General features: G+C 36.9%; 1 protein-coding gene and 1 long non-coding RNA gene across 5 annotated transcripts in view; one reads left to right on the forward strand and one right to left on the reverse strand.

The window, feature by feature from the left end:
- Window positions 1-24,539, reverse strand: part of LOC119502091 (tetraspanin-18-like) — a 38,576-nt gene that overhangs the window by 13,426 nt on the left and 611 nt on the right. Inside the window, exon 2 of one of the 4 annotated variants that reach the window (XM_037792963.1) lies at window positions 10,316-10,404. In XM_037792963.1, coding sequence (XP_037648891.1) covers window positions 10,316-10,318 — 3 coding nt within the window. In that variant the 5' untranslated portion in view covers window positions 10,319-10,404. Of the gene's footprint in view, window positions 1-10,315; window positions 10,545-24,539 lie in introns of those variants that run through there. The other 3 variants (XM_037792976.1, XM_037792967.1, XM_037792983.1) reach the window with 3 other exon arrangements.
- Window positions 9,761-10,553, forward strand: LOC119502211. Its single transcript, XR_005210023.1, has 2 exons — window positions 9,761-10,062; window positions 10,190-10,553. It is a non-coding gene; the product is annotated as an uncharacterized LOC119502211 (long non-coding RNA).

Consider the following 24,539-nt stretch of genomic DNA (forward strand, 5'->3'; position numbering starts at 1 on the left):
GTTTAGGGAACGAAACTACAACTTTGTTAGGTTTAGGCAACAGAAATTACAACTTCTTTAGATTTAGGCAACAAAAACTACAACTTATTTAGGTTTAGGCAACAAAACTACAACTTATTTAGGTTTAGGCAATACAAACTACAACTTCTTAAGGTTTAGGGAACAAAACTACAACTTATTTAGGTTTAGGGAACAAAACTACAACTTCTTTCAGTTTAGGCAATAAAAATTACAACTTCTTTAGGTTTAGGCAACAAAAAACACTTTTTTAGGGGGAAAACATAGTGCTTTGGGTTAAAATAACTACAAACACAGAGATAACTACATTCCCTACCTTCTTCTGGTGATCAACCATGTGAATAGATGATAAAAACATACTAGTGGGTGTAGTAGGCCCCTACTGACCCACATCTATGGGGCTTATAGGGACTGATAAAGCCTATTTAATAGACTGACAACAGTCTAATCAGCTCATTTAGTACATTACAGTACTTTTCTCGTAAAACAGTTGTTTTTTTAACCACCACGTTGTACCTTTTCTGGGGCATTTGTTATTTTTCTTTTCTCACAAAAAGTCCACGTATCTGTCGTTACTCCAAACTCTATCAGATCAAATGTGTTTGAAGGGACCGAGCCCTGCAGCAGGGAGATAAATCTGTGTTTCTGTGGTGGTGTTTTTCACCCTGAGTAACCTGAGTGACTGTTCCTTTAGTTCAGGCTGAACAATCAGAAGTATGCTTGTATCTTAATGCTGGTTTCTGTCACAGAGATGCAGGTCTACCTTCAACACAAAGACACTCACACACATTCACAGCAGCACAAAGTGGTGCTCAGGTCCCATTCAGCAGCTGTGGCTCCTTTCAAAAATAGGTCCGGGGGCAGCTGGGTAATTTCACGCAGCCAGACAGAGAATGGCCACAAATAATTCCCTTCTGCTCTCTGCAGTCATGGAGAATCGCTCCGCTTGGATTCAATAATCCTGCAGCAGTTTCCTGTGAGCCAAAACACTGGAGACCCTTCAGGTGTTTGATCAGCTCACACTGGGACGGCCTCATTATACAGCAGATGTAAACGTATAGAGATCAACAGTGAGGTTACGGAGGTGAAAATCACATTCATATTCTGAATGGAAGATTTGGATAGCCATCCAAGGTAGACTCACCACGAGCTACGATGATTTATGCTCCTGTAGAAGCCACAAGAAAAATATGTTTTATTCGCAATGTCATGGAGAAGTACCACACTACCCACAATCTTAAAGTGTAACAGCGATGTCTCTGATAGGTGGAGCTTGCTGTTACCATGGAAATGTTTACCACATCTGCCAACGGCTAGTTTTTAAAGTAAAGTGACGTCATATCTGTTTCAAGAAAGACAAAGCTGAAGCGAGAAAGTAGAAAATGGCGGAGGGTCAGCGTGGATACGAGCTGCACCCTCACATGTTAAATCCAGAAAAGGATGGAAACACTTTGGGTTTCACACATTGACAGGAAAAGCAGAGCTAGACATCATGGCTAAAGCTGCATGCTAACTTCTTAAAAAGCACAAAATATGTCTGAAAATAAGTCAGAACAAAGGCTGAAAAAAAATCTGAAAAAAAGCCGGAATATGGCTGAGTGTTTTTTTTAAAAGGCTGAAATATGTCCAAAAAAAGGCCCCAAAAATGCCAAAGAATGTCCCAAATATGGCCCAAAATATTTCCCAAAAAAGGCCGAAATATGTTCAAACAAAAGTCAGAAATATGTCAGAAAAAAAGGCTGATATATGTCTGAATTAAAGTCTGAAAAATGTCATAAATATGTCAGAAAAAAGGCGAAAAAAGGCAGAAAAATGTCAGCAAAATGTCCGAAAAAGTTAGCAGGAAACGTTACACATCGCGAGGCGGTCAAGCCGGCCGTCGCTCTCGCCTCCGTGGTCAAATGGGTCGACGCTACAACTGTAGAGCACCTATATACTGACATTTATGTTCTCTGCATTCAAACAGCCCCGATGGAGCTGACCATGGATGGATAAAGAGAACGGAGCTGACGGGAGAGCAAGCGACGGACTTGGCAAAGTTAGCGGAAGTATACACGTGTGGCTACGTCCGTTTTTCAAAATAAGGTGTTAACAAAGGAAACTGTAAATACAAAATACATCTATGGAAATAAGATTGATTGGAAGTATAAAAAAACTATAAATAATGTCTGACAATGACTGATATATTTGACTTCAGGACATCTCTAACTACATACATGCTGAAATACAAATATTTTCACTGGATTAAATTAGATACTTTCCAAAGTAAAAGTCCCTATAAGTGTATGATTCAACTTTTTTCCCATCCCATGGTCTAGTGTTGAAAAAGTTAACAAAAAATCATGAAATATTTCACTTCAGTTTTACTTGACACTCATTGCATGTGACACCTTTATTAGCTTTTACAATGCAGCCAGCAGCCCACAGTGTGGAGGACTGCACAGTCAGCACACTGCAGCAGTGGAACCAGATCCCAGTGTGAATCCTCCAGGCTTCCCACAGCCACACTGAGTAACTGCTCCTGCAGAGATTACCCACCAGTGACAGGACGCTCCGGTCCAATAAATCACAGAGTCAGAGGGGCTGAGAGGGAAGTGCAGCGTATACAGAAGTGTGTTTCCTCAGATTGCCTTCATCCATCAGAGCGGTGCAGCGTTGAACGAGGACGGAGGGATGAACCCCGGGGGATTTAATCTTTCTGCATCCTTACATCAGTAACGAGAGAAGAGGGAGACTGGTATTGATGGTGGGAAATCTCAGGTATACTGGTGTGTGGTTGCTGCTATTCTGTATGGGTCCTGATATTCTGAAGATGTGGCAATCTCCGGTGCTGAGAAATGAAACCAACGCGCAAGTGCCAAAAACTGCAGTTTCTCAAATGGCCACTTGAGGCTCCAAAAATGACTCAATCCCCAAAAACCTCCATGTTAAAGAGTATAGACGCAACAACAGCGCTGCCACCATTTCGGACTGAAAAGGCCAATGAGTCCATGGATGTATTAAGAGATGTCTGTAAATCAGAGAATCATTTTTTTTTTTTTTTAGGTAAATCAACTTCCCAGTACGAACACTTAAATAGCCCTCATTTAAATCATGATGACATAAAAGTAGTTAAATTTACCCACGGGACTGCACCGCCTTGCACGCTAATATGACATATCGGGTTCTGCCAGCTTCCTGCTAGCTGTATGTGGCTGTAATAATGGATATTATTGGCTGTAATTCATCACTTATATTATCTTCTAATACACCCATGGGCTGTATGCTGTAAGCCTGTATTCAGGAGATATACTTGCTTTTCGGGCATTTTAAGGACATTTTTCTGACTTTTTTTTTTTAACTTTTTTTCTGACTTTTTTTTTTACTTTTTTTCTGACATTTTTTAAAACTTTTTTTTTTACTTTAAAAAAATCTGACATTTAAAAAAAAAAAAAATCTGACATTTTTTAAAACTTATTTTTCTGTCATTTTTTTTTTTTTTTTACTTTTTTTCCGACATTTTTCTGACTTTTTTGTTTTTTAACTTTTTTTTTCTGACATTTTTCAGACTTTTTTTTTTTAACTTTTTTTCTGACAATTTTCTTTTTTTTAAACATTCTGACATTTTTTTTTGACATTTGTCAGACATATTGGCTGTAATTCATCACTTTTATTATCTTCTAATACACCCATGGGCTGTATGCTGTAAGCCTGTATTCAGGAGATATACTTGCTTTTCGGGCATTTTAAGGACATTTTTCTGACTTTTTTTTTTTTTACTTTTTTTCTGACTTTTTTTAAAACTTAAATTTTCTGACTTTTTTTTTTTACTTTTTTTCTGACATTTTTTAAAACTTTTTTTTTACTTTAAAAAAAAAAAAAATGTGACATTTAAAAAAAAAAAAAATTCTGAAATTTTTTAAAACTTATTTTTCTGTCATTTTTTTTTTTTAGTTTTTTTCCGACTTTTTTTTTTTTTTACTTTTTTTTTACTTTTTTCCGACTTTTTTCTGACTTTTTTCTGACTTTTTTTCTGACATTTTTCTGACTTTTTTTTAAAACTTATTTTTCTGACTTTTTTTCCGACATTTTTCTGACTTTTCTTTTTTTACTTTTTTTCTGACATTTTTTAAAACTTAATTTTCTGACTTTTTTTTTACTATTTTTTAAAACTTTTTTTTGACTTTTTAAAAAAAAAGTGACATTTAAAAAAAAAAAAAATTCTGACATTTTTCAAAACTTATTTTTCTGACTTTTTTTTTTTTTTTTTTTTTTTTTACTTTTTTCCGACATTTTTCTGACTTTTTTTTTTTTTTACTTTTTTTTACGACATTTTTCTGATTTTTTTTCTGAATTTTTTTTTATTAAAAATTATTATTTTGGTCGTCGCCATCTTGGTTTTTGGCCGTCTCCATCTCGTTTTTTTGGCTATCGCCAAACAAGTTCACAAGTGGACAGCTCAGGTGTGAACGCAGTCAAGACGCATTGAGATCCGATTGCTCTGACCACATTTAGAGGTGGTCTGGGCCACATATGATCACATTGTTTTAGCAGTGGATGTGACCTGGGCCACATTAAGGACCGCTTACTCAACTGACGACTGATTTAGTTTTACTTTTGTACGGCACTTTGTAGGCGGACGTTTTACTGGCGTCCGGTAGTCGCTTTCAGTCCAAAATGGTGGAAGCATAGCTCTGCTGTGTATGCTCTTCGGTAGTATTGAGAGATGAACTAACACATTGCTAGTTGTGATCTTTTCATGGGATTTGTTAACAATGAGGAAAAATAGAGAATACTACAAGTCTTATACTTTCTTCTTGTCTTCTCCTTTTGCACAGAGATTTTCTGCGTTTGCCAGAAACCCAAAGAGAGAAAGTTGTTTTGCCTCCTGGTGTCCAAAAATCGATTAAAGCAGCTTTAAAACAGCTTAGAAAGAGTACTTTTTAAATCACCAAATCAATATCTTTTTAATTGTGCTGGGAAAAAAAAAAAATCAAGAATCTGTTGGACTCAACGACCTCGAATCTCTCAGCTCAGCTCAGCTCAGCTCAGCTCAGCTCAGCCAGTTCTGCTCTGAATCAAATCAGCTTTTTAGTCTGTTAGAAAGAAACTTCAGCAAATTGAACGAACGATTTTTGACTTTAATTCATTTTAGTTGTGAAGTTGGGAGAGAAAAGCTGGAGAAGAGAAATATTGGACAAAGCGAGCCTCGGGGGGAGGGGGGGGGGGGGGGGGGGGGGGTTTCAGAGAGGTAATTATTACCACTCCCTGCTCTCTCTGTCCTGGCTGAACGCTATACCTGTTATGAAAACCAGTCACGTGGACAGTTTCTCCCTTTGAGGGACCGCCACCGAGCCTCATAACCATAAATAGAGCCGCGCATGGGACACATCAAATTATCTTCTTTCACACACTTTGATTTCGTGAAGGCCCTGAGATGCATGCCAAATAAAAGCAGGTGGGGGGAGAATACACTGAGGTTAAGGTGGAGGTGGTGTAAGCCTCTCTCAAAGGTCCGTATGGACTGACGTTGCTGCTCTGAATGCTAAACAGATGTGGAGGTAAAGAAGTGGAGAAGAAGTGAAGCTCTCGGGGGGTCAACAGCAATTCAGTTTAATTAGCCAAATCATGGACTACTTCAGTGAGCCTCTCCGACCGGTTTGGGTCAATAAAGTCTCATTTGCTTCATTACTATCTGTGCTGTAGAAGTTACTGCCGTGGAGGACATTTTAAACACTCAGCATTGAAACCTGAAGAGCTCCCAGGACTCTCATACTGCTGCTGAAGATATACTGTACATCATAACAATGTGAGATAAACATCTATTATCATTTCTCTTCAGAGTAGAAATAACTCCTAGTTCACATTATAACCTATAGAGAGCTGCATTTCATAACCTACAAAAGCTGGATTTAGCCTTTACCTTTGTTGAATAATGTATTTTATTCCAATTTTCCAATCGCAAATTAATAACACATTTTTTTATCTGTTCAAAATGTACCTTAAAGGGAAATTTGTCAAGTATTTAATACTCTTATCAACATGGGAGTGGACAAATATGCTGCTTTATGCAAATGTATGTATATTTGTATTATTGTAAATCAATTAACAACACAAAATCAATGACAGATATTGTCCAGAAACCCTCACAGGTACTGCATTTAGCATAAAACAATATGCTCACATCATAACATGGCAAACTGCAGCCCAACAGGCAACAACAGCTGTCAGTGTGTCAGTGTGCTGACTTGACTATGACTTGCCCCAAACTGCATGTGATTATCATAAAGTGGGCATGTCTGTAAAGGGGAGACTCGTGGGTACCCATAGAACCCATTTACATTCACTGATCTGGAGGTCAGAGGTCAAGGGACCCCTTTGAAAATAGCCATGACAGTTTTTCCTCGCCAAAATTTAGCTTAAGTTTGGAGCGTTATTTAACCTCCTTCATGACGAGCTAGTATGACATGGTTGGTACTGATGGATTCATCAGGTTTACTAGTTTCATATGATACCAGGATCTTCACTCTAACTTTTAGGTGAATTAGGTGTTCTTGAAAATATAGATGGGATTTATGTTCTGCTTTAATGTCTTTAATATTTCACCTTTATGGGAGAAAAGACTATAAAGATGAGGACTCTTTTCTCAGAGAAACTTTCCAACAGGACGACGCTGAAAGAGGTTTGAATCTTTTTCATAAAGTCTTTTTCCAAAAACAGGTGTTGTAAAAAGGTGTGTTTTTCTCATATTCAGAGAGCAATACGGCATTCATCTGGTTAAGTTTTGACCTGATTTCAGCACCAGGAGCTGTCCACTGTCTGACCTGTTTAGACAGTCCCGGCCGGTATCGGTCTGTAGCCTCCCTCCAGAGACAGTTATTGATTATTAGACGCTAGATTAAGGTCATTTTCACTGGGAATACACGAGCCTCGTTCTTCTATTGTTACATCTGCAGCAGAGTTTCATAAAACACTATAAAGGCTGTGATGTTACCTATAGAAGAAGATCTTTATATTCATTTTTTTGTGATTTAAATGTAATTAGATTAAAAATGAATGGTAGTTTGTGTGAAATGAATATCAGTTGGCTCATCTGTGATAAAACGTCTGAAGCTGAGTGACGCAGACGTCCCGTGAGAGTGAACATGACGTCGTTTTACAAGTTGAACTGAGGTGAAAGTGATGTAATGATGCGCTGACTGTGCACATTCGGACACGTTGTTTCCTAAAATAGAGTTTAAAAGTCGTTTATTAATTATTTAAGACATTCCTAAAATACTACATGACTCACTATTGGCACACATGTCATGTTTTAGTCAGCGCCGCGGGTTCTGCTTTTCCAGCCTGTTAGTCCGGAGCTCTTATTAATGTTGACGTGAGGAAGAGGAGGACGACGACGTCATCCTCATCTCTCTGTTGGTCAAACTGAAGGCTGCTTTAGAGGGTTATGATGACGCTTTCATTTATGTTAACTTATTGTGTTTGTTTATATTTTATTTTCCGTCAGCTAAATGAAATGAAAGATAAACCTTTACACATACTCAGTAAATGATCATAAATTATCATAAACAACTCAATTTAAATTTTACATGTTCAAAAAGGAGTAGAAGGAAGAATACACTTATTTATTTCAACACTTTCTCCGCTACTGGTCCATTAATTCATAAACCTTATCTCAGATTTTAATCATGAGAAGCCCAAACTTCGACTCCTTTACCTTTTTTGAGGGAAATGGGAAAATATTATATTTGTAACTTTTTTTTTTGACAGCTTTAGTTACTTTACAGATTAAGATTTTACAAACAAATAAGTGATGAATTTATGAAATATGACACTGTGCTGCAGATTAAACAATCCAGCAGTATATAAAGTAGTTAAAATGTGCTCCACCTCCATCAGCTGTAACATTAAAATGCTCCTATGTGTTAAAACATCAGTAATAATATTAAAATAATATGATATATATAATAATATGACTCTCTCTCCCCAGCAAGTGCTTTTACTTAAAGGGTCTGTTTGTAACTTCTTGCACGTATAAATCTATCGGGTCGGTTTCCCATACGCGCTCGCATATGCGCGCTCGCGTGACCGGAATCTCTGCTCCTCTGCCTGCTTGCCTTCACTCACACACCGCGCGCGTTCTCGCTGTCTCACTCCACCTCTAGACGTGCATGCGTGCACACTCCACACTGCAGAAGAGTTAGTTTAGCTCTGAGAATATCTAGTGAATGTACAGTGGACGTTTGTGCAGAAATAACTGCTGCAGCTCCTCCAGACCAACAGAGGTTTCCCGTGTCTTGTGAAGTGACGGGGCTCCGCAGAGAGAAACGTTGTCGTCTCCGACCGGGTGTCGGTGTCTCCCTGCAGGCGCAGTCGGGAGACAATAACGTTTCTCTTCAGCTGAAGCAGGAAAAGCCAGCACTAGGATCAGCATTGATTCATGGAGAGACCTTTGTCTGGTCAGCTAACATTACTGCCAAGCAGCTGAAATATAGAGTGATATTGTGCTTTTAGCTGACGTGTGTCGCCTCACTGTTTTGAGCGATGCTCGTTCATGTCTATGTAGAGCGAGCAAGCTCGAGCCCGACGCTGACTTTCGTTGACTTAACGGCCACAGGTGTCGCTGTTAACAAGACATTCTGAAAGTTACAAATAGTCCCTTTAACATCACTAAAGATCTGTCTTCCACCACTGTTAAACTGTCTGATTCACTTACTGTGAATACTATTAATTTATTTAATTGAAATAAAGACAGAAGGAAAATCTGTGATAAATATGCGGTTCAAACATCTGATGAGCGTTTTAATGATGAGGGGAAATAAACACAGTGAAACAATCTTTTAAATGTAAAGAGGGCTGAGGACTGAACAGTCGAGCTCGCCATCTGCTGCAGTCACACACTGAAACGCTTTCACGTGTGTGCGTATAATTACGTGGTCATGACCACATGTGTGTGCTGCATGTTTCACCACCAGCTGGTTCGGTCCACGCAGCACGCAGCGAGGAGATAAAACACATTCCAGACTGCAGCAGTCAATCACAGACTGCTCTTCTAGTAAAACTGCATAAATAAACACTAACACTGACTAACAAGTCCAGTCAAGTTGCAGAAATTGTCATAATTAGAATATGAATTCTTGAGTTATGGCCAGAATGTGTTTTGTGAGGTCACAGTGACCTTTGACCACCAAATTCTAATCATCCTCCAGTCCAAGTGGACGTTTGTTCCAAATTTGAAGAAACATAATGGGCATGTCTGACGCCGGCACGAAGGCATAAAACAAAAATCAGTGTACAGACAGATATCCTGGTTCCAGACCTCTAAATCACTTCCCACAGCTCTGATCTGTGTGCAGTGATTTGTTGTGCTCACTGGCGGCTGTTCGGGGTTGTAAACACACTCGACCAAGCAGCTCTTCCTAAAGCTACCTTGTTACATCCATGAAAAATAATGATGGAGCAATCAAAAGTGAGCATGGCTCACATCTCCCCCCCGCTCACTGCCTGACCCCTACTAAAGTAGGGCCAAAGGTTTTTCCCTTTTGGAACTAATGGAATTAATCTATTGAGCACAATCTAGCTTGTTATTAGGTCATCTTCCTCAGAATGAAGTCAGTAGAAGACAAGAGTTTGAGTTCTACTCCGGAAACGAAATTGAAGTCGAAAAAAATCAAATTTCTTTTACCAAAATGTAAAAAATGTTGCGCACCCTGGACTTCTAACCCCCAAAAGGCACAACTAGACCAAACTGTCAACCATCAGACCAAATTTGAAGTTCCTAAGTTAAATAGTTCTCGAGTTCTGCTCCGGAAACGGAAGTGTGACACGCGAACGGACGGAAGGACGGAAGGACGGAAGGACGGAAGGACGGACACGCGGAGCGCTATATACCCCCGAATACGTTGTCGCGGGAGTATAATAAAAATGGCGACAATCGTGTATGAGATTTGAAGAAGCTGCAGAAACAATGACTCCTAAATCTGAATACTTATTCAAACATGGTGAAGAGATGTTAAGTTAACGGCTCCTGCAGCTTCTTTGTCGACTGAAACTGATCAGCGGTCGGTGAGATGATACTTCACTCGTTACTGATTAACAGAACAAAGGAACCCAACTTCCATTAAACAATCAAGAACTTGTCATCCATAAATGTCTTCAACGGTCCACTAAAGCTTTCCCCTCTAACTAACAGACAGAAGGATGAAAGCACGAGTTCCTGGGTGATTAAAGGAAATACAACCTCAGAGATGAAGCTGAACCAACATGAGATGAAGAGTTAAAGGACAGTGGGAGTGAGAAGCAGCAGGAGGCATCGTACCATATGTACCTGTTTAATGGCTCTTGGGTCCAAGTGCAGGTGAGAGGACGGCAGTCTTTGACCTTTGACCTTGAACTGCTTTACATCAGCTGTAGAGAGAAAACAGATGAGTTACTGTAGGTGGTTGTGTTGTACAGTATTTATACGCTCATGAAGAAATCAAAACGCAAAAACACATTAAAACTCAGAATAATCAAAGTGTGACTCTTTGACCACGTATTAAATGACTGATGTGTAATATTTAGTTTCTCGTTCTTATTCTTTTTTCTCTCTAGCGCCATCATGAGGTTTATATTTGTGGTTTTTAGTGTAATATCTATCTGATGGACTGATTTAAATATTTTGTTATATATTATACTATAAATATTATATACTAGATTATTATAATATTATTATTCTATACTATATTACATTTCACTTTATATGATATATTATATCCCATAAAATATTATACCATATTATGTTAATATGTTACACTGTTTTAGTACATTATATACTATATTTCTATATTAATACAATTAATAATTAATTATAAAAAATACAATTAAGACAACTACTATCACTACTTTATATTATATATAATAATATATATATATTTATATTATTCTGGTGTACATTATAAACATACAGTACACTATACCTTGCTGACTTTGCTGCTACTAATCACATCCCTCCAGTGTCACTTTTACCGTACCTTTAATTGTTAATTGTTCTGTTTAAGATTCTATTTCTATTCTTATTTTAGTTTTATACATTAATATTTTATTGTTTAATATCTCTATGTACCAAATTCAATACAGGCGTTATCCTATTTCTGTGAAATGTGGTTCAGACATTCATGTCCCTCTCAGGATGAATTATTATAACTTTGGTGATCCATAGACTTTTCATTTAGCACCATCATCAGGTCAAAGTTTAGATTTGTCTAATAGTTTTGTGCTAATTACCAGCTCATTGACAGATATCACATATAGCAGATATACGAACAAGAGGATCAAAGTTCAAGGTGCAATGTTTTGACAAAGTAGTATGCTCCAATTGCATTCATACTGCATGCAACAGTACGTACTAAAAGTAAAAAGTATCCCGTTTGGGACGCAGCTTAGACATGCTAAACATCAGCATTTAGCTCAAATCATCACTGCGCCTCACAAATCCACTAGCCACTGTTGAATTAAAGATAAATATCCTTTTTAATCTCAATTAAGGGAAAGAAAATACTGCATTCTGTATGATTTCAGTTTATTATTATTATGACTCTAGCGTGTCACATGATACTCCACGCTAAGATGTGACAGCGTTGAGGAGATGCAGTTTCAAGTCTCACATGTATTAACATATTCCTTAAGCCATAATTCAGAAGCAGTTCAAAGCTCTCCACAGATGAGTTCACACGATGACCCTCGTAGTCGACCTAATGTCTGGCTGTTGCTATAGCAACCACCACATGGCAGCAGGAGTGTAATGATGATGGATGTTGTTGCTGCGATGCTACTGTACTGTACGCTACCTACAGTACATCAGGCCGGGGCGGGAAAACGTCTAACAAAAAGAAAAACTTCAGTAATGAGAGTGATTCATCGTAATGCAATAATGCACAGTGACTTTGTGTTGCATGATTCATGTTTTTTTGTTTTCAATACGTGATTAAAAACTGCAGAGCTATTAGTCACGTTGAAGCAGAAAGTAAACATGAAGAGAGACCGATGACTAACCGGTGAAGCTGTAAAGATTTAACACCAGACAGACAACAACACTGCAGCCAAATTAAAAGTGCACAAACTGATCCTCCGGTACTTAGCTGCTCTTTGTCTGGATCTCTGCTGCTGACAAAGCTTTTGTTTAAAACTGAAAGTGACTACCGTCCCCTGTGGGCCACCACGTATTGATCTGAGAGAGAGAGCTGATGATCAGACCGTTGGTTCCAGATCATTCTGGAGCAAACTAACAAAAACAACCAAACATGCAGCTTTAGGATGCAGAGACGGGCTCTGTGTTTTATTAAAATGTGATTATAACTTCTCTATATTTATTTCTCTGTAACATAAATATTTATTACAAGTAGTAGTAGTAGTTATGATTCATCACACTTAACATTTACTCAGTGTTTACCTGTTCAAAATTAACCTTAAAGGGAGATTTGTCAAATATTTAATCCTCTTATCAACATGGGAGTGGACAAATATGCTGCTTTATATAAATGTATGTATATATTTATTATTGGAAATCAATTAGCAACACAAAACAATGACAGATATTGATCCAGAAACCCTCACAGGTACTGCATTTAGCATAAAACAATATGCTCCAATCATAACATGGCAAACTGCAGCCCAACAGGCAACAACAGCTGTCAGTGTGTCAGTGTGCTGACTTGACTATGACTTGCCCCAAACTGCATGTGATTATCATAAAGTGGGCATGTCTGTAAAGGGGAGACTCGTCAACCTGAAAACAGAGCCATGAGAAGGAGCAGAAGTCTAGTTATCTCTCAGAAAACTTGAATTACAATATGCTGAAAGGTTATTATGGGACCCAATGATGCCAAAAATATACTGCCTACTGAAGCTTTAATTTGAAAGACGAAAAACTCCACAAAAAAATCTCATAAAAAAGAAACGTAGGGAAACTTCTGGAAGAGCAACGTGGGAGGGATCCCTCTGTGGATGTTAAGTAATGACCTTGCTGAAATAATAATACACTATATTTGTGTTGAATAATGTAATACTGTAGGAGCAGCACATTGTTTTGTACTCCTGCGTACAGCTACAGGTTTCAGTGCAGACGATGCCGCCCGTCAAACAGAAGGCACATGACTCACGGATGTGGAGGACCTTCCAAATCTGTTGACAGCCGCCGCTGCCCACACAGCAACCAGCCCTTCTCCCCGCTCCTTACTTCATTTCCTCAGCACGAAAAAAAAAAAAAATAAATCACATTCATGTGCAGATGAGGTGAGATGGTGACTAATCCTGCACCAGCTGAGCAGTTTTTTAGGAGAGCTGAACTGAAACTGTTTTTCTTTTTAATCTCTGAAGTGTTTAATGATCAGTTTGAAATGCAGATTCGAGCTCCGTCAAACGCACCTGAACTCAAAGTTCAGGCACAGCCTGCTGCTGCGTCTTTAAAGTGAGCATCAAGCAGGGTCGGAAATTCACTTTATTCACTTCCGAACACTGAGAAATTTTACCTGCAACTTTTTAAATCTCTGCGCTAAATGAAGGAATAACATTTTAGATTTGATGTCATTCAATGTTCGATATATTTTACATAAAAAAACATTATATACACGGTAAATTATAGTGTTCAAATTACACCATAGCTTCTAGGGGAGCCCTATTTTTCGGGGGAGGGAGGGTACTGTACACAGTACTGTACTTTGTTATTGTCCTCTATAGTGTTTATTTGCATAAAAACACACAATTCAAATGATTATAATTATTAAAAAAATCTTGGCAAGTTGTCAGGAAGTTAAACAGGTCATAATCCCCTCTCTATTATCTATTTTATATTGCTGTGAAAACAACTGGATTTATTCAAGTTTCTCGCCAAAAAAATAATTTTACGAGATTACATTTGAACACATCATAATAAAGTTGTAATTTACCTTTACGCCCAATTGTCATTTTTACTGAGCAGAGCTTGAACGCCTCATAATAATAACTCAATGGCACCTCCGTTAACGTTAGTAGCTCTGGATTGTGCTGCCCACCTGCTGCTAACAGCTAACGTTACTAACTCTCCTCCTGCTGATTTCAACACAGGTTTGTTGTTCACAGTGTCGCTTTATCAGGGAAAAAATAGGATGCATCCCCTCAGGTTTAGTAGCGTCATGCTGTTGAGCGTTTTTCTCTCTCCGCCGTGTCTACGGTCCAAAACAAACTGAAACATGATACAATGTACGTATGCGTCATTGTGCATGCGGAACTGTTGGAAAGCATTGGTATTATGGCGGCGCGATTCGAGAGACGGAGCGTCGCGACGGCCGTTCTTTATTTGCATAAAGTTGAGGTCTAGTCTACTTTATGTAAAATCACGGGCGTCTGACGCGACTCGCCGCCTCTCGAAACTCCAGAGAATCTTTTAAAATTGACGTTGTTGATCGAAAATAAAGACAGATTCAGCAACTCCATGGATTATTTCTCACCTCAAATGTTTCAGAAACACATTTCAGTGAACTATTTTTGTGAAATAAGAGAAGAAAGTTTCCAAACGAGCCTCCATATTGTTTCCGGTTTGAAAGCTGGGAGCAGAAGCCCACGGAGGGGAAGCGTTCGTCCAATCAGGTGTCGATTGTGTTGTGTCTAGCGGCAGACCACCACGCGTCCAATGCTGGGAAGTGGCGCGTGCCCTCGCGATAAAAACACCCCGGTGGACACGTACCATCAGAGGAATCGATAGACACGGACGCATGAGATGCCAAAGAATCGGACAACTAAGAACCCGTTCTTAACGGGATACTGTTCTCTGTTCCCATCACTAGCGTTTTCCCTGCCTGCCAAAGTGGCGGATGGCCTGACGATTTTACCCGCCAGTGCCGACAATTTACCCGCATTTGGTGGGAGGTGGGTGCTAATGTCAGACCCTGGCATCAACAGATTTATAGTTGCACATCTCAGTAAAACAAGGGACTAAAAGTTTGTCTAAGGGACTGACTCCAAAAATATATAAAATGAGGGTGAAAACTGACACCCACCGACACAATAGACTCTGAAAATCAAACTCCAGTACTCCGCCAAGAGCTGGTCTCAAACTAAAAGTCGTTATCTGATTGCTTTAAAACCTAAAGAACAGCTTCACCCCTGATGGAAGTGAGATGAAAAGAGAAAATTATTCCAAATCGCTGCCAACACTTCAGCACCTCGGTGCCATTTGAGAGAGCTGAGCTGTCAGCCGGTTCAGGGACAAACCAAACCTTTAAAAAAGATGAAAGTAAGAAACGTCGAGCACACAGCGGTAGACACGTAATCCTCCAGAGACCCAATTACACCCGAACCCCGAGAGGTGGATGCAGAGGCGGAGAGGAGAGGCGTCCGGTCTCCTCAGACAGCTGAGCGCCCTGCACATCGTCATCCTCAACTTCTATTAACTCCTGTTTATTAAGAGGATTCAATGTGACTAAAGTTACCTGATCTGACTCTCAGATGAACCAGAACCAGATCAGGACCACACACGCAGCTGTAATTGCCTCGCAGTGTAAAAGAAACGTCAGCTTCATCACAGCCGAGGCCATCTGGTTCAGGTTTGGGAGAATAAACTGCTGGTTTCTCTCATATTCAGACTTATTGGCCTCCACGTGTTAAAGCGTGCGTACAGCACGAGTGGCTCGGCGCCAAAGCGCTCTGGTGATTTAGCCACCGTGTTACAGCTGCACCGCTTCTTCTGTATTTAATAAACCGCAGTGACTGAACTACCGAAGCATTCGGTGGTGGCAGAGAGCACTGAGAGCGACCGCGCTGCACGCCAAGTCTGATGTACTGTTGTTGGATATTATGGTTAGGTTGCAAATTCTCTGGTTTAATTAGTTCAAGCTCAGCCTTTCTAAACACAGGAGTGACTTCACAGCTGAACGTCCGTAAACATGTCAAGTCTATTTACAATCACAAAATATTCCACCAGCTACAACAGCTTTTCTGTCGTTTCCTCGCTGTGTGAACGGAAGTCAAGAAGCTGCTGAATCACTATGAAGTCCAAAGTTCTGCTGCATGAACCCCAACTAACTCTACATGATGAAAATACAACACAAACCACAAGTCAAACCATCAACAGCATTAAAGCTGAACTAGGCGAGAATGGAGCAACTGTGATTAAAAAGTTATTTTTATAAAACGGTCGCTATAGCGTGACAGTAGAACATGAAACAGGTAACCTGAAAAATCATGTTCCTCCGGTGTCCTACGGTGCTCCTAACGGCATCTGCATTCTAGCTTTTATTTTTAGCTTGTTTTTATTTTCTAATCTTTAACGTTTTTATTTTTTACGACTGTTTTAATTATTTCTTAATGTTCTTTTGCACTTTGTCGCGATGTTCTTGAATGTTTGTGTAAAGCACTTTGAATTGCCCTGTTGCTGAAATGTGTTATACAAATAAAGCTGCCTTGACTTGCAAGATTTCACAGACCAGAGGAAAACAAGCAGTAAGAGCTGATCTGAGGTCTGCTGTCCAGCTGCCGTCTATGAGAGCCGGCTGTCAATCACTCTGAACTCCAACCAAACGGTCAAACTAGGCAGCGCTGATCAAATATGAATCAATATTATGTTATGTTAATGTCTATTTCTAGACATAAGAGGGATATCAATCTTCTCATCTTGCTCTCGGCAGGAAAGTGAATAATTGTATAACTTTTCATCTTTTGACCTCTCATTGGGTCAAAATACAAAATTTTACAATACTTTGGTTCATGACCAAATACCTGCAACACTAATGACAGTTTTTATTCTATAAGTAACTACACAAACAATAATTATACAAAAAAAATCAGGAATGAATTTTAACTAGGACCGTCAACGTTTAACGTGATAATAATGCAAATTTGTTTTAACGCCACTAATTTCTTAAACGCATTAACTCAATCCATACCGGGCTCAGTTTTAAATCTAGAGAGAAGATATTGGTATCATATGAAACTAGTAAACCTAATGAATCTATTGGTACCAACCATGTCATACTAGTTTGTTGTGAAGGAGGTTAAATAACGCTTAAATACTTTACAAATTTTCCTTCAAAGGTACATTTTGAACAGATAAAAAATGTGTGATTAATTTGCGATTTATCGCAATTAACTCTGGACAATCCTGCGATTATTCGCGATGAAATATTTCAATCGATTGACAGTGATTATATCATGATCACAATCAGATTCAGGAAATTCAAATTAAATATTTTTTACCACTTTTTTAGCATGAAGAAACTTTGACCCACCATTTAACAATTAAATGTTTGACCCCTTCAGGTCTTCAGAGGACAAACGTTTTATAAAGTTTATGTCGATTAAACGTTTGCCAACTTTTCTCATGAAGCTGTTGAATATTTAAATCTCATATTAAAAGTTGTTTTTTTCTCTCTAAGGTATTTTATTGATGCTCCAGCTGGTGCTGATTTGTCTCATCTCTCTTTATTTATATTCTCACTTATCTTTATTTCATGTTTATTCAAATATCATATCTCCGCTTTGTATTTATATTTATTTATATCTTCCATTGCTTATTTATTGTGAAGCTCTTTTTCATCTTAAATATCTTAACTCTATCTCACACACAGCTTCAGTTAAACAGTGAATGTTTTGTTTGGTGGACTAACACAGAAACTCAAACTGAGTTTTAGAGAAAAGACCACCAGGAAACCGACAAGCTGTAAAAGCCCCTCGTGGTGCGACGGAGCGGAGTTTGGGGGTCGGGGTCGAGGTCGCTCTGACCATCTGCTTTTTAATTCACTTTGACTGAATTTAATCTCGTTAAAACTAGAAACCTTTTGAAAGAGCTTTATGTGTCTGCAGCATGTCTGAGGAGAAAAGGTCGTGTTGAAGACTCCTAATTGAATCAATGAATCAGGGAAACGACCCTCTTCCTTCTTCCTTTCTACCAGATTCACTCATTAGCACTAATTTCTCATTAGCAGAAATCTGACGGGTCAACACATGGTTAAAGAAAAAAAAAAACTTTTATCTTATTTTTATGTAGTTTTTCTTATACTTTACTTCTTCTTCTACACAATCCTTCAAACAACACAAAGCCGATAAGTTAATATCACACTTTGGTTGAGCTGCTCACAACTCATGTCCACATTTAAGTTTAAAAAGGATCATACATACGCAGAAAGAACTGGTTTAGACGATCAAATAGATCAAATTTAAGTTGGTTTCTCAGCTTCTTCTGGACAAAAACAAGTAGGGCTGCAACTCTTTTCTTTAAATCTGTTGATTATTTTCCAATTGATTGATTAATTCATTATCGTTTAATCTTTAACTGCCAGAGAATAATGAAAAATGCAGATCATAACTGCTTGTTTTGTCCGAAATCCCCAAAAAATATTAAATTCATGATGATAAAAAAAAAGTAAATTACAGTTTTGCTTGAAAAATTATTGAAGCAATTCATTAATTATCAGCTCCTGATCAACTTTCTGTGGACCGACTATTTATTATTATTATTATTATTATTGAAAAATTCTGGGCCGATACCGATGGTTAAAATAACAATTACGCCGATACTGTTGTTTTTGTTTATGTAGTTTTTGATGTTATTTATTCCCCTTTTGCGCTGGGAAACAAAACTCTTCATTATAAAAAAATAACTGAACTGTTTCATTCAGCATTTCATTACGCTGTCTGTGAATGAGCACAAATTCAAACATACAAATTTATGAAACAAACTTCGATTTTCACAAGAAAAATATTCTTTTTTTTTTTTTTTTTAAATAACTGGTTCAAAAGCCTTTTTAGCTGCTTTACACCACAACTACCTACTCAATGAGAAGAATGCTTCAGTACACAGATCAACAATACTATTGGTTTTGTAAAACATGAATTAAATGTAATTAAATGTAAAAGCGAGTGTTCTTTCACTTTTATTTGTACAGCGCACGGCGCCCGTCGTCATGTCATGACAGCGGGCTTCTTCTCTGAATCAGCAGCTGGTTACTGTTATATATATATATATAACCAACACAACATTCAGCCGGCGCAAAATTGATGCAACACAACAGATAAACATCGGCCACCGCCGTCGGCGAATGTCATCTTATTTGCCGATAAGCCGCTGGCAGTCAACAAGGCAAAATATCGGCCGATACCGATGTTCGGCCGGTAAATCGGTGCATCCTTGAGTTGTTTTGTCCGATCAACTCTTCAAAAATCCTACAGAATATTCAATTCATGACATAATAAACGCAGCAAATTTGTTTTTTCCTGGAAAAATTAGTTAAACAACTAATCAATTATCAGCTCCCGATTAAATGTCTGTGGACCAATTATTTGTTAATGATTTTGTTGGACTAATAAATGAATTGTTTGAGGTATAAAATGCTAATAAAAAAAGTAAAAAAACACCTTCCTAGAGATTTCCTTGAGTCCAGGGTGACATTTTCCAAATAGTCGTTTAGTCTGACGAATTTTCTGCCGATCAAATAGAGCTGAAACGATTAATCAATTAATCAATACAGTTTCTTCAATGTCAGAATTTGCAGCTTTTCTCTGTTTTATATCAACTGAATATCTTTGTATTTCAGACTGTTGGTCATTTTTCACTATTTTCTGACATTTTACAGACTAAACAAGTCACGATGAATTGAGAAAACAACCGGTAGATTAAGTGATGTAGAAAAGAATCATTATTTACAGCCCTATAATCATTAATTATTCCTGCTTTGACTAAATACAGAATAAACCGTCAGCCTGATGTTTTCCTCAGACGTCTCAGTACTGCAGGTCTTTATTCGTCAGAGCTCGACCTCCGTCCAACCAGCAGCTCCTCCCTCAGTTTTCCCCCCCGAGACGCTCCTCTGTAGGCATGATGGGAAGTAAAGTAACAGCCCGTCCTGGAGGATCGCTCCCCCTGAGCCTCGTCAGTCCTTTTGTCAGGCCACAGCAGCCGTGCTGTGATCTACAAATAGACTAAGTGCCTCAGCGCTGCACATGAAGGGAAGGGACAGATGGACCTGTGGTTCCCCCTCGCCACAACGCCCGTTGGCGTCCTCCGAAGACACGACCTGAGCTCTGAGGATGTGGAGGTGGTGAGAGCGATAGCAACGAGAGAGGCAACAACAAGAAGGAAAACTTGTCTTGTGGCTGAACTGTATCTGAGAGGACTTTAACGCCATGTCGATGTTTTATTAAAGATTATTTCTGCCGTTATTTGACAGCTTTTAGAGTCAGGACACGGAGAGACGTCTGGAACCAATAGTTGATTAGTCGATTGACCGAAAATTAATCAGCAACAATTTTGATCAATTAATCACTTATCAAGCAACAAGGCTAAAGGCCCAGACACACCAACCCGACGAAGGCCGACCGTTGCGTCGCCTCATGTCACCTTTTTTTTGGCCAACAAGTTGCACGTGAACACACCGCAAAGCCTACAGCCGACGGCCAGTTAGCACGTACGTTCTGCGCCTGCGTGAGAGGAAATAACTCTTCACACCAGCAGGTGGCGGTAGTCTGTGTTCATTTTTACCTCCGCCAAGGTCGAAGGCCTGGGAAGGAGGTTATGTTTTCACCGGCGTTGGTTTGTTGGTTTGTTTGTTTGTTTGTTAGTAGTATTACTCCAAAAGTCTGCGAAGGAATTGTTGAAATATCGAGACCAAAGTGGTGGACCAACTGACAGACAGACCAAAATGTTATTGTAAAGCATTTTTTGCAGTTTTACATCATTTTAAATCTGATATATTTGAGTTTTGGATCGTTGCAGACATCACATGGTCTCACAATGGACATTTTTTTAATATTTTCTGACATTTTAGAGACTTCATTAATTATTAATAAAACTAACAACAGATTGTGCAATGATAAAAAATAATCTCAGTGTCAGCCCTAAAGCATAAAGCAAACAACACAACAGAGCAACAATGAAACGCCAGCAAGGCTTTTACTAACATTTGCCTCATTATGTGAACATATAAGACATGTAACACGTCTCTTTTTGGCACCGCTGATGAACATGATCCTGTTCGAAACATTATATTTCATGCAGATGGTGCACATTAATGTGCCAAACTCTCTTATACACAACGCAGAGAAAATTTCACACAGAAAATATATAAAAAAAAGATTCTGGCAGCTGAAGCTCTGAGTAGAAACTGTAAATGATGGAACGGGTCAGTGTGTGTGATGCGAAGACTCACGACGTGTGAAAGTACCAACGACCACCAGCCAAATGCTCGTTTGGCGACTGGACCGGTCGCCATGCCAGTTAATCAACCCTCGTTTGGAGGTTTTTTATTTTGCTCTAAAAATAAAGCTGGCTGGTGGATTGTCAACAGAGGAGGTGGTTTTCTGCACAAATACAGACGGGAAACATTAAAAAGTCACATAAACTGCTCTTAATACTATAATATTCCAACTGTCTGTGGTGGTTTACTGGGACTTTCTCCATGGGACTTTGCAGTAATATTGAGTTCTGGTAATACACAAGTTTTCTAGTTATATTTGTTTATGTTTGCTGATACTACTGCATTCTCTATGTTTATACATTTCAGAATAATTTTGATATTCCATCCAACACGATATTTGCAGCCCATCAACTCAGTTAGTTACAACATTTAATCTATTAGATTTGTGTACATAGACACAAATTTCCCTTTTTTTCGTGACGCTCAACACGACTTTCAACAACGTATTTATCGTGCTTTTTCCTACGAATGTCCAGCAACATGTGACGCATGAGTCAATTTCCGCTCCAGTCTTTTCAAAATAAAACGACTTAGTTAAGCTTAGGAATAGATTGACTTGGTTAGGCTTAGGCAACAAAACTACTCAGTTAGGTTTAGGAAAAGATCACAGTTGCGTAACTTAAAGCAAACAACTAATAAATTAATTGGTAAAATAATCAGCATTTGATAATGAAAATAATCCAGTAATAATCCAATTAGTTGCAGCCCTTCATAATGTAAACAAACACTTTTATGAGGCTTCCCTTCATTTTGTTTATTGTGAGAAAAATATGTGTTGTATATATAAACTTATCTCTTATTTAATGGACCTCAAACATACAGTATACTTTGCATTTTTATACTTCAATTGTCACTGACATGTCGATACATATATAGATATATTTATGTCACAAGTTAATATCGGCAAATAATATGGGTCAGACTGATTTATCAGTCAGGTTCTATTGTTTATATGATTAAAAATATAATTTGATTAATAAACATAAAACTAAAATATTCACAGATAACACAGTTAAATTAAATATAGTCTCAATGATAAAATAAACACTTAACTGTGGTTTCAGTGTTATTTTAAATTTACAACTTTATGTTATTCATCTTTAGACACTTTAACACCCCAAAAGGTGTAAACTTTTCTTTAATAAAATATGCTTCAGTTCTCATAAAGCAGCTTGTGTGATCTATTCCATGTAAATTAGCCTCGTTCACACTAGTAAAGTTGTATTTTATTGTTTTCTATCACTGTTTTAAACCAACTGTTAAGTTTTAACGCTCACAAATCAACACTGAACTGTGATTAAATATTAACCAGTTGGTGAATGTAGCAAACAGCTGTTTAAACTCGTTAATTTAGAGTTGTTTTACATAATTAAGATAGCAGTTAGACCATCCAGGAGTCAGCAACCTTTACTATCTCAAGAGATATTTTAGGCAAAAATCTGTCTAGAGCCGTAAAACATGTGATCATTGTGATGAAGGTAACAGTTTATAGTCTAAGTTTATATTATATAAGTCTAATGCAGTGAGGGCCAAAGAGAGCAAATGTTCTACAGAGTATTAGAGCCACATTGAGGGAAAAAACATCTGAGATTTACAGAATAAAGTCACAATATTATGAGAATAAAGTCATAACTTTACGAGAAAAAAAGAAAATTACACGTAAAATTACTACTTTATAATATAATGACATTTTTCTCGTAATATTATGACTTTATTCTCGTAATATTACGACTTTATTTTCGTAATATTACGACTTTTTTTTCGTAATATTACGACTTTATTCTCGTAATATTATGACTTTATTCATGTAATATTATGACTTTATTCTCATAATACTATGACTTTATTCTCGTAATATTACGACTTTATTATCATAATATTATGACTTTATTCTCTTAATATTATGACTTTATTCTCGTAATATTATGAATTTATTCTCATAATACTATGACTTTATTCTCTTAATACTACAACTTTATTCTCATAATACTATGACTTTATTCTCATAATATTATGACTTTATTCTCTTAATATTATGACTTTATTATCATAATATTATGACATTATTCTCTTAATATTATGACTTTATTCTCTTAATACTACAACTTTATTCTCATAATACTATGACTTTATTCTCTTAATATTATGACTTTATTCTCTTAATATTATGACTTTATTCTCTTAATATTATGACTTTATTCTCATAATATTATGACTTTATTCTCTTAATATTATGACTTTATTCTCTTAATATTATGACTTTATTCTCTTAATATTATGACTTTATTATCATAATATTATGACATTATTCTCTTAATATTATGACTTTATTCATGTAATATTATGACTTTATTCATGTAATATTATGACTTTATTCTCATAATATTATGACATTATTCTCATAATATTATGGCTTTATTCTCATAATATTATGACATTATTCTCGTAATATTATGACTTTATTCTCATAATATTATGACATTATTCTCTTAATATTATGACTTTATTCTCTTAATATTATGACTTTATTATCATAATATTATGACATTATTCTCTTAATATTATGACTTTATTCATGTAATATTATGACTTTATTCTCATAATATTATGACTTTATTCTCATAATATTATGACTTTATTCTCATAATATTATGACATTATTCTCTTAATATTATGACTTTATTCATGTAATATTATGACTTTATTCTCATAATATTATGACTTTATTCTCATAATATTATGACTTTATTCTCATAATATTATGACTTTATTCTCGTAATATTATGACTTTATTCTCTTAATATTATGACATTATTGTCATAATATTATGACTTTATTCTCATAATATTATGACTTTATTCTCATAATATTATGACTTTATTCTCATAATATTATGACTTTATTCTCTTAATATTATGACTTTATTCTCATAATATTATGACTTTATTCTCATAATATTATGACTTTATTCTCATAATATTATGACTTTATTCTCTTAATATTATGACATTATTGTCATAATATTATGACTTTATTCTCATAATATTATGACTTTATTCTCTTAATATTATGACTTTATTCTCATAATATTATGACTTTATTCTCATAATATTATGACTTTATTCTCTTAATATTATGACTTTATTCTCATAATATTATGACTTTATTCTCATAATATTATGAATTTATTCTCTAAATCTCAGTTTATCTTTTTTCCTCAATGTGGCCCTAATACTCGTACCATAGACTACAACAATGATAAATAAAAATGAAAACGTAAACATTTATTATTCATTTCCATTCATTTTTTTATAATATTTATAATTATAAGAGGAGCTG

Source organism: Sebastes umbrosus, chromosome 2 (assembly GCF_015220745.1).
Source record: "Sebastes umbrosus isolate fSebUmb1 chromosome 2, fSebUmb1.pri, whole genome shotgun sequence".
Taxonomy (NCBI): Eukaryota; Metazoa; Chordata; class Actinopteri; order Perciformes; family Sebastidae; genus Sebastes; species Sebastes umbrosus.